This window comes from Eucyclogobius newberryi, unplaced genomic scaffold (genome assembly GCF_026437365.1).
Source record: "Eucyclogobius newberryi isolate DKJ021-1_F unplaced genomic scaffold, fEucNew1.0.hap1 SCAF_9, whole genome shotgun sequence".
Classification (NCBI taxonomy): Eukaryota; Metazoa; Chordata; class Actinopteri; order Gobiiformes; family Gobiidae; genus Eucyclogobius; species Eucyclogobius newberryi.
The window spans coordinates 17422311-17436240 of NW_027316532.1; the positions used below are offsets into that span (position 1 = coordinate 17422311).

General features: G+C 39.8%; 2 protein-coding genes across 2 annotated transcripts in view; both read right to left on the reverse strand.

Annotated features, from left to right (window-relative positions):
* Nucleotides 1-9895, reverse strand: part of rabgap1l (RAB GTPase activating protein 1-like) — a 151155-nt gene extending 141260 nt beyond the window's left edge. Inside the window, exons 1-6 of the mRNA XM_072438271.1 lie at nt 9840-9895; nt 5028-5253; nt 3631-3675; nt 3396-3504; nt 1271-1493; nt 703-877 (exon numbers count right to left, since the gene is read on the reverse strand). Coding sequence (XP_072294372.1) covers nt 703-877; nt 1271-1493; nt 3396-3504; nt 3631-3675; nt 5028-5162 — 687 coding nt within the window. The 5' untranslated portion in view covers nt 5163-5253; nt 9840-9895. The remainder of the gene's footprint in view (nt 1-702; nt 878-1270; nt 1494-3395; nt 3505-3630; nt 3676-5027; nt 5254-9839) is intronic.
* Nucleotides 1-13930, reverse strand: part of LOC140353630 (ubiquitin-ribosomal protein eL40 fusion protein) — a 287808-nt gene that overhangs the window by 256813 nt on the left and 17065 nt on the right. The window lies entirely within an intron of this gene.

Below are 13930 nucleotides of genomic sequence, written 5' to 3' on the forward strand. Positions count from 1 at the left end.
GAAACAAACGTGAACAAAGTAACCACAAATGTGCAGAAATACAACTGTAAACCTTTGGAAGAGGATTTACAGCATTTGAAAAAATAGTATGTACTGTATTTAGATCGCGTGCGACTGAAACGTTACATTTATACTGCCTCAATGTTAAACACAAATATATTTCAAACGTGAATGTCAATATCATCCAAATATATAATTACAAACAGTTTAAATCGTTCCAGGGACATGAACAGTGTGGTAATGGCACACGGCAGAACAACAGTGACACCTGCTGTTTGTGTTTAACCATTGCAGTTTTTGTGCTGAGCAATTTAGGAAGAAAGAAATATCATGTAATTGTGTTTTGTGAGTATTCTAGTAACGTGAGTAGTACAAATCCCATATGATTCTTTTCAAAGTTCACATTTTGACTTACTTAATGATTAAAATTAACTAATGCACTTCAGTTTGAACATAATGACAGAATATGTAGTTGTTTGCGGAGGGAATTAATAAATTATGTCAGTATTTTTGCAAAATGTAAGTATTCAAAGTGTGATTTTTCATTCCAAACATTCTAGAACATTCTACCGTCCAATTTTTTTAACCGTGACAATGCAGTTGTTTGACCGTTTTTGCGTGTATAAAACCTCGACAGAAACGGCCTCGGGCGTCGACTGGGGGGGTGCGGGTGAAAGAGGACTGGGCTTGCGGGCCACTCACGGCTTCCTTGATCTCGCAGGAGAAGACGTGGATCTGGAAGTCCTCCGAGCTCCTGTAGCTCTCGGTGAAGGAGAAGCAGTCGCTCTCCACGGCGCCCTCTTTGCCCCGGGCGCAGAACAGCACTTTGTAGATTGGGAAGGAGGCGATCTCGGTGCCCGACGCCTGCTCCACGACCCTGCGCCAAAAGGACCACGCCAACGTTACATCGTACATCGTGTGCGGCATCGTAATAAACCAGCGGTGAGTCGAAGTGGAGCCAAGCGCACAAAATCACTATGAATCATCCGTTAGTGAAAGACGGTGCAACTTCCTTTATGTACTTCCAGGTTTCTCTACAGAACAAACCGCTGAAGGAGAAAGCAGCAGCGGTTTGTTCAGGTTTTACTCTTTCATCAGCTCCTCTCTACTGCCCCTGTCTGTGAATCTGCTCCTGCTGTTGAGCCGCTGTAGTTTTAAATGTTCTGTGATGCTAACGTCGCTAACGCCAACAAAAGCTCAAATTCCGCTCTCAGACGTCGCTTTATGAACTGTAAACGTAACAACGCTGCCCGACCCGAATCCGACTGACCTGACGGAGCCGTCCGGTCCGCAGGGCACGTGCAGCGTGATGGCGATGGGCACGGCGCTCTCGGCCCGCAGCGTCGCCATGGCCCTCTGCGCCTCGGCCTCGTTCCGCGGAGCCTTGACCCACGTGCAGCCCAGGTACGAGAGCTTGTTGAACTGAACGCTGTCCTCCTCCTCCTCCTGCTGCTGCTCCTCCTCCTCCTGGACGGCCGGGCGAGGGGCAGCGTCTGTCGACCACACGCCATCTTTAAACGCACTGACCACCATCTTTAACGCACTGACCACCATCTTTAAAACGCACCGACCGCCATCGCGAGCTGAAGCTGGCGTGAAACCGCGAGCTTTTCACACAAAAGGGACCAAACAGACACGTGGAGAAAAGTGCGAGAACTGTGTAAGATACCGTAATTTATGGACTATAAGGCGCACCTTTTTTCATAGTTTTGACGGGGTGCGACTTATAGTTATATTTATACTTATATACTTATACTCCGGAGCGACTTATATGTGATTTTATTTGTTATTTACACACTTACAACCGCATTTCATACTCCAGTGCGACTTATATATGATTGTTTTCTTCTCTATTATGGATTTTTTGGCTGGTAGGACTTATACTCCGGTGCGACTTATGGTGCGACTTATGGTGCGACTTATACTCCGGTGGTGCGGCTACTTATACTCCGGTGGTGCGGCTACTTATACTCCGGTGGTGCGGCTACTTATACTCCGGTGGTGCGGCTACTTATACTCCGGTGGTGCGGCTACTTATACTCCGGTGGTGCGGCTACTTATACTCCGGTGCGACTACTACTCCGGAAAATACGATAAATGGGATTGTAAGGTTAGAAGAGTTTGTTTGTTTTGTGACGTTTAAGGCGTCCGGTTAATATTTGATTTACATTTTTATTGACCTTTACAAGCTTGATAAACCTCGAAAAACGACACAAAAGTCATTAATCCTCCACCTTTTTCACATTAAAGTGAGTCAATTTAATCAAACAAAAGGTAAATTATTTGTTTTATAACTTAAACGTCAAATCGGACCAAAACAAACAGAAAATGCAGGACTAAAAAATAAGGTTTGTTCCCATCATGTTCTCAGACTTGAACACAACGCACAGAAAGTGGAAAATGGAGGAAGTTTCTGGTGCTTTTTTTGACTGTGACCTTTGACCTGGAGTTTCACACTGGACCAACAGGAAGTAGAACAATGAGTGCGGCCGAGGCGACACTTCCCCGTGTTCAGTCAGCACAAACTCACCGATAACGCCGCTCGCTCGACTTTACACCAACCAAACCACGATTCCGAACGCAAAAGTTGTAGTACTTTCAGTTCCTGTGCAGCTTCTACTTTTAGACTGGATATTCATACATTTCAATATTTGTAATTTTTTATTTAAACATAAACAAATCGGAAAATAAATTATGTGGTGTAAATAATTCTCCAGCTTAATGGTTCCGGAAGTACATTTCCCATTCATATTATCCATAGACTTTTAGAAAAATTCAATAGGCATAAAAACGTTTTTTTTTTATTTAATGGAAAAAATTTCAAAATTAAAATAAATATTTGGTGTTTCAGAAATAGATTTTAAATTAAATGATCTGGTGCCCATTACTTATTCTATTTATTTTAAGAATCAATGTGGGGGAGAATTGAATCAAATAAAAAAAAAGGATTGAAATAAGGCCTGTAAAAAAATGATATATATATTTTTGGTCTATAATTCAATACACTACATTTTATTTTATATATATTTTTGGTAAGTTCATGAGAGCGTTCACAGAGGGCACGTCTCTGTATAATAAATGGACCGTTGACGCACTGTTACACACAAGCGTAGAAATATCAGATAAAAAATGATCATAGTTGTATTTCATCATCATAATCTGAACTATACTGATTTTAAACGCATTCAAACTGACTTTTAAAACAAAGACCCTAACCCATAACCATTATTACATTTTTACATTACAATTTTCATCAATGATACACTTCATTTCTTGATCGACAGTGAGTTACAGAACCATTTCAAGTACGCTCAGGCCCCGCCCCCCCCACGTGACCACGCCCTCTAGCGTGTGCTCCGGGAGACTTCACTGATCGCTCACTGCTCTGGCTTTACCTGGGGCGGAGGGTCCCGGGGCGCGGCTCCTGGGTTCCTCGTGTTTCTCCATCTTCTCCGTGCTGCTCTTCTCCTCGTTCCCGTCGTCTTCGTCGTCGTCGTCCAGCACCTCCTCCGTGGCCTTCTCCGTGCTGCTCTTCTCCTCATTCCCGTCGTCTTCATCGTCGTCGTCCAGCACCTCCTCCGTGGCCTTCTCCGTGCTGCTCTTCTCCTCGTTCCCGTCGTCGTCCAGCACCTCCTCCATGGCCTTCTCCAGCTGCTCGTCACCGTTGCAGGACATCTGAGACAAAACATCACGATTTAACGATGGGTCAAGGTTAACGACCAAGCGACGGGGAAACGCTCCTCACGTTTGTGTCCAGCTTTACAAAATCAAACTTTCTGAAGGACAAAATCAAGTTAACGTGAGAATAACGGTCAGTAAATGAGAGTAAATATGAGTAATAGGTGAGTAAATGAGAGTAAAAGGAGAGTAAAAGGTGAGTAAATATGAGTAATAGGTGAGTAAATGAGAGTAAAAGGTGAGTAAATGTGAGTAAATAAATGTGAGTAAATGTGCTTCTTCCGGGAGAAGAAGGGAAACAGACTCTTGTGAACGCTGTCGGAAATATCAAAATATCAACAAGAAATTCATGAGCTACAAGCACGGATATTCGCTGTAGAGTCTGAAAAAGGACTCCACGATACAAATCCAGTTTCATCCTGTGGTAAGAAGTCCACATTTTTGACAAGGAAAACAGCTACTTTCAACAACTAAACCGGAGTGACTCTGTGTCATTCCCAAAACTGTCTAAAGACCAGAAAGACCAGGCTGTATCTTCGAACAAACTCGGTGCAAAGCCTAAATGATACAAAGATAATGTAAAGTCACCTAAAATACAGCTTACAAATAGATTTTTTACCACTTTCAGAGACGGAATTAAATGAACAAAGGAAAAATGTAACACATGACGTGGCCAAAATGCAGAATGTTATGGTTGGAGATGGCACGATAAGTCACGTGACACATGAAAAAATGAAAATAAACTATTGTTTCTGAGATAAAGTCACTCCTTTTGGCTAAACATGGAGGGGTTAAACCGCTGATCGTGCAGTTGGTGCAGTGGACATGCGGCGAGAACAGACTGAAGTTTTGAAAAGAGACTTCTTGAAGTTATTCGACATGCTTGATAAAATGGAAATCAAAACATTCATAAGTGGACTTCTCCCAAACATCGACAAGAAGATAAGCAAGTCCTGCCGTCCCACCTTAACCCCCCCCCACCTTTCACCTGGTATCTCCCAAAGATAAGATGCGCTGGGTCTCAGCGTTGACTTATAGTCATAATAAAAATCAAACCAACCGGGGCCCTGTGTAACTTTGTAGTCACAACACACAGATGGGAAAACAAAATGCGAGTCAGGCTGTCAAATCTGAGAAATTTGATTCATATTCCATTTGAAAAGATAAGGCCCAGTACCAATGAAACTTGTCTGACACTTGCAGTGTTAAATGTCAGATCCTTATGTAACAAATCACTCTTATTTAATCATTTTATTTCTTGAAAAATTAGCGTAAATGTGAGTAAATGAGAGTAAATGAGAGTAAATGTACCCGAGTGCTACCCACCCATATCATAGAGGCGTTTTTACCTTGAGCCGGGGCCTTCCCTCTGAACTCTGTGGAGACCCGGCGTTGGACTGGACCAGGACGAACTCCTCACTGGTCACCGTGGCGACAGACTCGGTGGAGCCGCTGACTTTGCGCAGGGACGTGCGGTCGTCCATGTTGCGGAGCGGACACTAGGGGTCAGCGAGGAGACGGAGGTGAGAGCTGCCCCCCTCACCTGCCCCGCCCACACCACTGAACCAAGGCCACCTGGGAACGCAAGGACACGGCAGATTTAAGGCTCGAATCGAGGCTCTAAACTGATTTATTTAAGGATCAGTGAAGAATTTTCAAAGAAGCGTTGAATTAATAAGAGTATTTAAAATGCTTTGTCATCAGAATGGTTGAAAAAATCCAGAATGGAGGCGACTGGAGGCAAAAGGAAATGGATTAAAATACATTATCAATCGTAAACTGACTTCAGATCCTAAATACTAAAAAAAGAAAAATGTAGAAATGTCAGTAAATTTGCATCTTTACAAAAAAACATTTTAAAATTGTATTGCATTTGAGCGCCACAAACTGAATGTAATGCATCTATGGGTATTTGAACAGTAAAAACTAAGAATCAGCATTCTGTCTTTCATAATCTCAAATATCAAATAAACAAATGCAGTTAAATGCAGTATTCGGTGTGTTTAAAGCGGCTCAGAGGTTTTTACTTTGACAAAACCCCCAGATCCCAGTCCCTCCAGTGAAATCGCATTATTTTACACTGAAACTTTTGCCTCCAATCTGGAATTTAGAATGTTTTTGAACTTTTGAACTTTTTTTAATTACATTTCAAAATACGAACAATACATGCAAGCAAACCACAAAATGTTAACACCAAGATGCTCAAAAGCAGCAGGACTTTTTTTAATCATTAATTTATTTTTAAACATATGTATAGACAAAAACGAAAAAATACAAAAAAATAAAGGAAATTAGAGAGAAAACTTTTTTTTCCTTTTTTTTTAAATAACAAAAAATAAAGAAAGAAAAAAATAATAAAGAGAAGACAGGGCTGAACAAAAGAGATTGGGTCGAATTGAAAATACAAATATAGGAATTTTAAAACTAGATCTTGATGCTTAATTCAGATTATGTCATTTAGACGCGATTTGGTCTGTTTCGATCATTACCATAACGATCTATTGTTCAATAAAGAAGAGAAGGAACAATATTTTTGGTATCGATATTTATCATGTGTATCTTTCTAAGAACATCAGAGAACTGTTTTTGTATTTTGAGTCAGTGGCATTAAGTAGTTGTCATTATCTGGATTATACAGACTCTAAACACACACAATAATATCTTTAAACAGCACAGATGGCGGCATTATCCAAAACAATTTTTCAAAAACGATAAGCAATATCAGATTTTGATCAATATTATCTAGAACCTGTCAATCATAATTTTTTGAACCCTTATTTGGTCAATAATGTAATTCAAAAGTAAAAATACGATAAGAAAAGATGAGATACAAAAGGAAACGTGCACCTGCAACAGGAAATGAACAACTGTTTAATGTGAGCCGCCTGTAGTTTATGTAAATGTGCACGGCGGCGTTTGTGTGGCGCCGCACTCGCCTTTCATCAGGATCAACGTCAAACTGAAACACGGAAACGCTGAAACGCTGAAACACTGACACGCTGAAACAAGGAAACACTGACACGCTGAAACAAGGAAACACTGAAACACTGACACGCTGAAACAAGGAAACACTGAAACACTGACACGCTGAAACAAGGAAACACTGAAACATTGACACGCTGAAACAAGGAAACACTGAAACACTGACACGCTGAAACAAGGAAACGCTGAAACAAGGAAACACTGAAACACTGACACGCTGAAACAAGGAAACACTGAATCGGGCACTTTCAAAGGCTCGTTACTCATGAGAAGCTTTTACGTGTACGAAAGTAAAGCGACGCACATTGTTTGGAACTGTGCACAGCATTTTATCTGAAAATAACTCGTCTCGATTGATCTTTCAAACATTAACTCAGCTCTAGTACTTTCGTTTATTTACTTACTTTGACTCTTGACATGTACTCCTTGAGCAATATTGAGTAACAAAACTGGTTCTTTATAAAAGCCACACAACTGCTCGAGTGTTTTGGACAGATGTTGAGTGTTTAATGTATTAAAAGTCAATAATGTCAATGTTCAAACCCGGCATTTAAAGTACTATTGTTTTTAATCAAATAAAACCAAATGTTGTGATTGATCCATAAAAGAATCATCTGTACATATCGCCCAAACCTCAAAGTCAGAGCGTGTTTTTTTTTTTTTACCTTAGATTAGACTAAATATAAAATCCTCTTATTGTTCAGACAAGTACAAACCTGCTGTGAAATCGTGGTCGGTCAAATTATTTCGACTACAAACATTTGGAGTCCTACGGTACTTATATTTTACAAAGGTATATATATCCTTTGGATGGTGTTAGCTTTAGCTTTAGCCGAACTTTTTAGTAAATTGTAGTATGTGGCCCGTGCTTCAACGTGGCCCGTGTTTCCATCCTGAACGTGCAAATCGAAAAATGTCATTCAGCCAACTCAGAGTCATGGGGCAGTTTTACTCCCGTACGAACGCTCATGTTTGTGATTGGATTTTACACGGATTTAAACTGTCTCCACATCCATTTTAGGTCCAGATTTGAACTAACTTAATCATATTGATTCTCCGCGGACCATGGGGGGTATGAAAATACAGTATGTGCGTTTTCATCATAACTTGAGTTTGTGATGTTGCAGTTTGAGCACTTGAATAAAATCATGTCTATTTTTAGTGGAAAAACAAGGAAATAGAACATTTTCCATGGAGATAGAGCGGTTTAATGCCATACTGTGGATTATTACAGCCCAAGGACCCTCATTTCCATGGAGACAAGAGTCCGAGTTGAGGAGGAAACAGCTGGATGAAGAACGGATCTCAAGCTTTAATCGATTGTCAGAGCTTTTACACATTATCTCGTTTCCTCATCACAAAATGTTAGATTCATAAAGTTTAAGACGTGGCAGTGAAGCGTGAAACGTTCTTTTGTCAGTCGATAAGATGAACGTTTAACAAGACAAAGAACTGGACCTAATTCGATTTAAAAACATGTGATTTGATGAAGAGCATAAAGCGGCGTTTGGTCGCGGCTCCGACACGACAAACGAACCCTTGACAAACAAAAGGAGAGCTGGCGGGTCATGTGCTCCATCACATTCACACAATTACACACAATTACACACAAACTGGACGGATTACTGATCCAACAAAGCAAAGCATCCTGGGAAACCTGTGTGTACGGTAAACAGCAGCTCCTCCTCGTCTAATCCAATGTTCACGGAGACGTTCTGTGAGAAGAAACGCTGAAACATCTCGGTCCAAAGAACACGTTTAGGCCGGTGGGTTTTAAGATGTTTAGACCGCAAAATATGGGTGTTGGGGGGGATGTTGACTGTCCCAGTATTGACTGACACACAAACTGTTGACATTTCAAACATGTCGAGTCTTTTATTGGGCTTATATTTGTGGGGCTCATCTTCAGTCCTGTGCATGGAGCAACTAAGGTGGAGTTTTGGGAGCGACTGGACATTTGAATCTGCCTTTTCACTTATAAAAGAACACTTGTCTCTGTAGAGCACTTAAGAGAGCTTTTAGTCCAATGCAGCTCTAATTCAAAACCGGTTCTGAAACTGAAGCTAAAGTGTGATGTGAGGGAAAGTTTACACCATTTCCTCATTAATGACAAATATCCTGCTTTAATAGTGTAACTCTGTCATAACTGTGTCAGCAGTCAAATATAAAACGCATACGGAAACTGAGACCACTGACCACACTGGACATGGCTGTGTATTTGACACATTTGTCATTTCTCCCTCGATTTGGTTTGGTTTAAAAACGTCTCGACAAAAACATTCCATCAACTTTATTTCTGTCCAAACTCGTTTCACTTCGCTGTAGTTTAAACAGAAACTGGTCACATTTATTTAGCTCTTTTCTACCCTCAAAGCGCCAGTCACACTTTCACACACCGGTGTACGCGGACAGGGCAAGGCGGGCGAAGTGTCTTGCCCGAGGACACAACGGCAGAGTGGGAGTCGAACCACGACCTTCAGATCTGCTACTGAGCTTCAGCTACTGCATCTTTTTATCATCTTTTTTTTTGCAAATTATAGAATAGAATAGTCACACAGAATTGTGACTCCGGCTGCAGATTCCAGACAATAACAGTGACTTTCTCTGATCGAAGCCCAAATATGAGATCAATACTGCCATATTTTCAGGAAAGTAACTGTAATCTTAACTGCACCAAATTAATACTCACAAATACATCTCATATATTCTGTAAATGTGGATTTGTGAGTCTTTATTTACTCAAGAGGAACCACTAGGTCTTTATCAGGTCTTTATCCACCAACAATCACACACATCACAAAGTTACAGAAGCCTGTGCAGACCTTTTTCCTACAATCACAACGCTGAAAAAAACAAACGTGCTACAGTTTATACCAGTAAATAACACAAACAACAACTGACAACGTCCATAAACGTACTTAAATGCACTTAAATCACGTCTGAAATTATATATTTAATGCAAGATTTAAGGAAACGCTGAAGTGTTCGCAGCTAAAGCCCAAAAACCCTGGAAGAGGCTAATGCTAAGCTAACCACAACACAGCGTCGCGCTAGCTTTCCGTTAGCATCGGTAGCGAAACGGCCGCGTTGCAAAGGAAAATCTGCGCATTTGCTGTTATTTCACGCAGCTGTGATGTTATAAATGTGAATGTCACTCGGGGAAAGAGCTGTCAACTCACAGTTTGGGCGCGTCGGGGAGTTGCGTCCAGTTGTGTCCGCGTTAGCCGCTGTCACAGGAGTCACACCGAAGATCAGAGCGCGGAGGGATGAGTAGGTGCGCACGACTTCCGGGAGAGAGCGAGCGCAACACGCATGCGCAGTGGGAACGGCAGACGCACACGGCGGCAGAGCGATGAGAATGAAGACATCGAATTATTTATTTATTTTTACATCACATTTCATTTTTTTTGACATTGTATTTTTTTTTACATCGAATTAAAACAAAAATGTAATCGTATTTGTATACAATGAATATTTGAACAAAATTCAATGTCACACAAAAAAAATCTATGTCAAAAAAAATTCTATGTCAAAAAAAAATAATCGTAATAAAAACACAAAATAACCTTCATAGTATGAGCCAAGATGGACATTGAACCCAACTTTAGATTAGAATTTGATCATATCATTTTGGGTTGATATGTGGGTATGACACAAAAGTATAGTAAGAAAATGGCAATTAATTTAATTCTTATATTAGGCAAATTCTATATTTATAAAAGTACATTTTCTTCGTCAGTATCCCTTTGTTTCCCTGTCGTTATTAAACAAATTTAATCATATTTGCTCACCATTTCCAAAAGTTCAAACCAAAAAGCCATTTCTACTTATGAAAACTGTATTAAGATAAGATAAGATAAGATAAGCTAGCCTTTATTGCCCACACATGGGGAAATGTTGGTGTTACAACGCAGTAGATACAGGGGGAAAGAACAGATAACTTATAGGAAGTTTAAAAAACACTCTTAATAGAAGAACTCTTGTTAACAAAAACTCCTGTAGACAGGTCCTCTCATATCTTAGTAGGGAATGGAGGGAAGAAAATAAAATAAAAATAAAGATACAATAAAATAATAATAAAAAATAATAAAATAAAAATTTAAAAATAGCTGGCATAAGACAAATAATACTGATAATAATGGTAAAGTAAACACTCTTATTTACATCAGTTGTATGCACATTAATGACATTCATTGCGTGTGAGTATGACAGTAATTGCACATGAATATGGCGGTATTGCACATGGTTAGTCAGTATTGCACATGAATATGGCAGTATTGCACATGTTCAGGGCTAGCAGTGTTTGTTATACAGTCTGACAGCAGCAGAAGGAAAGACCTGCGAAACGTCTCCTTCACACAGCGAGGGTGGATTTTTCTCTACAAAAACCTGTTCGATTGGTGTAAAACTATAATACTGTATCTACAACTGCTAATAGTAAAAATTAGAACATCTTAAAAACCTTAAAAATTTTAATTTTGTGTGGTTTTTGGAGCTATTGTTGGTTTATTTATTTGAGATAGTGCACAATACAAAAAAGTAAATAGCAAATTTGTGAGAAAACAAACTGCAAATTTGCTACTTTTTTCTAACATATTTACATGTTTGAACTTGTTTAAAAATTTGCTCCTATTTATCGTTCCCTTCTTTATGGAATGAGTGTCCCTGGTGTGATGTCACTTCCTGTCATTTTCTACAGATTTTTCTCTACAAATACCTGCTCGACTGGTGTGAAACTATAATTTATATCTCCAACAGGTAAATACACTAAATAGTAAAAATGTGAAAATCTTATAAACCTGTCATAGGCACTTTAATGCGGCAGCGCCTTGGACATGCCAGGCATGTCCTCCCTGTCACACTGAGCTGTCCTGTCCAATAAAGAAAACCTTAGAAAAAATGAAAATAAAAACGATTAATTCTGCTCTGGAAACACATCATTCACCACGAAGGCGTATAAGAGGGCAGCAAATGTTCGAGTTTGAACACGAAACATCTGAAATTATGCAAGGAAAAAACATTGTTCCTTTTTTAACAACATTTTTAAACGTGCAAATTTACTAGAACACACACAGCAACGTCTCAAAGTGCAAAGATCAGCCCAAATTGGCTAAAAAAAAAATACATTGACATAAACTATACCCGAGGCAAAAATCACCAAAATTTGCATGTTTTTTGTAGCTAAGTCTGTTTATTTATTTGAGACGAGGACAGTGCAACACAGTGGCAAATTTGCATGTTTTTTTCTCACAAATGTTCTATTTTTTTCCAGCAGATTTACATGTTTGAACTTGAAAATGTTCTCTCCTATTTATTTTTCCCTTCCGTAAATGGCCCTAATACACAATTATTGCACTTTGAGCAGCTTTGACGTGAAAAGTCCTGTATAAACTGCATTATTATTATCATTCTTGTTATCAGTCAATGCAAACGTTTTATTTTCCAGTACGCCTTGTGCCAGAGCCAGGCTTAGTTCGTATGGTTCCATTTTTAGACAGTAAAAGCAAATCAAAAAGGTTATTTTGATAAAGCGTGGACTCTTTGTTTGACCTTCCAAAGATCCGACATCACGTCAACAACCAAGAGAGCGACACAATAACTCTTTACACTGTTATAAATACTTTTAATCGACAAAAATGAACACTGTGAAATACCATTTATCATACAGTCCAGCCGATGTACAATTTTCTACACAGCGCAAAAAAAACTTAAGAGTTTTCTTCATTTCCTGTTGAGGTCTTATTTGATTTTAACACAAACGTGAATAAATTAATGATTTTAAAACAGCTGCAAAATGGGATGAAACGACAACAAAAATGTCAAAACATTCCTCAAAACACTGTAGATGTCGTCATTTCGGATCGAGGGCGGGGCCTGTGTAAATCTATGGTTGATTCGCCGTTTTGAGAAGAAATATCCAAACTTATGAGCCACCGACGTTGAATTGTGATGTAACATTGTTTCTCTTGGCTCCACAAACCTGTCATATTCATCTTGTAAAATGGCTTGCGGCACAATCATCCTTCACACTACAATAGCCTCATAAAACCTGCGTCAAAACATGTTGATTTTTTTAAAAACAGTGTCCAGACGAAACCTTTGAAATCTTTTCCAATCTGACACAATCACATCTTCTGGATTGACTAATCGCTCTGAAATTGTGGCCAAAAAAGAATTACACTTTTGTTTATTTGTTTACACCGGCGGAGAATCGCCCCTGTTCCAGTTTTTTGTCTTGCCTGAACACAATTACAAACTGAATTCTGTCGACTACGAAAGAGTGAATAGGTTTCTTGCAGGCTTTTAGATAGAGAGCCGTATTGTGGACGGGGTATTTTAAAATGTGGACGGGCATTTTCGAGTGCAGGGACGGCCATTTTATTAATAAATCTTAGGAAAAAAAGGGAATATTATCATTAAATCGAGCCGGGAAGCGTTTGACGATGGTCCGCCATCACAGTTTACTGTTTACAAGTGAAAATGTGCATGCTGCGCGCTGATTGGTCGACGAAATTTGTGTGCTTGGCTCTGATTGGCTGCCGAGCCGTGTTCCGGAGAATGCCGAAGCTACTCGTTTTTTCACCTAGTCGGCCCCCGTACCCCGGAGAAAAATATTTGGACAGGGTATTTTCAAATCTTATCTAAAAGTCTGGTTTCTCGTCAACACGTGTTCAATCTTAAACAGTTTTAAACGATATTCTTCAATGTTTCGATGTCACAAGAACACAACCCATTTGAACAACATTAAGATTATTATCGTGAACACAGACGAACATAGAGAAACGTACAGTCTAAAGGGGATAAAATGGACAAAATAGAGCATTTGTGGCGTTCTTTCGGGAACAAAAATGTCAAGTTTCCTCTCGTTTCCTGTGTTGTATTTACACTTTTTTGCGTGAATACGGGAAAAGTTGGTCTACTTCGACGGTGCGTTTGGGGGCTCAGTTCGCAGTCGGACACGGCGGTAATCCTGTACACGCCTGCCCCGGCTCGCTGGCGCCACGTTTGGTCCCGGAGGTGGCGGCGGCGGCGGCGGCAGAAGAAGAAGAAGAAGAAGAAGAAGAAGAAGAAGAAGAAGAAGAAGAAGAAGAAGAAGAAGAAGAAGAAGAAGAAGAAGAAGAAGAAGAAGAAGAAGAAGAAGAAGAAGAAGAAGAAGAAGAAGAAGAAGAAGAAGAAGAAGAAGAAGAAGAAGAAGAAGAAGAAGAAGAAGAAGAAGAAGAAGAAGAAGAAGAAGAAGAAGAAGAAGAAGAAGAAGAAGAAGAAGAAGAAG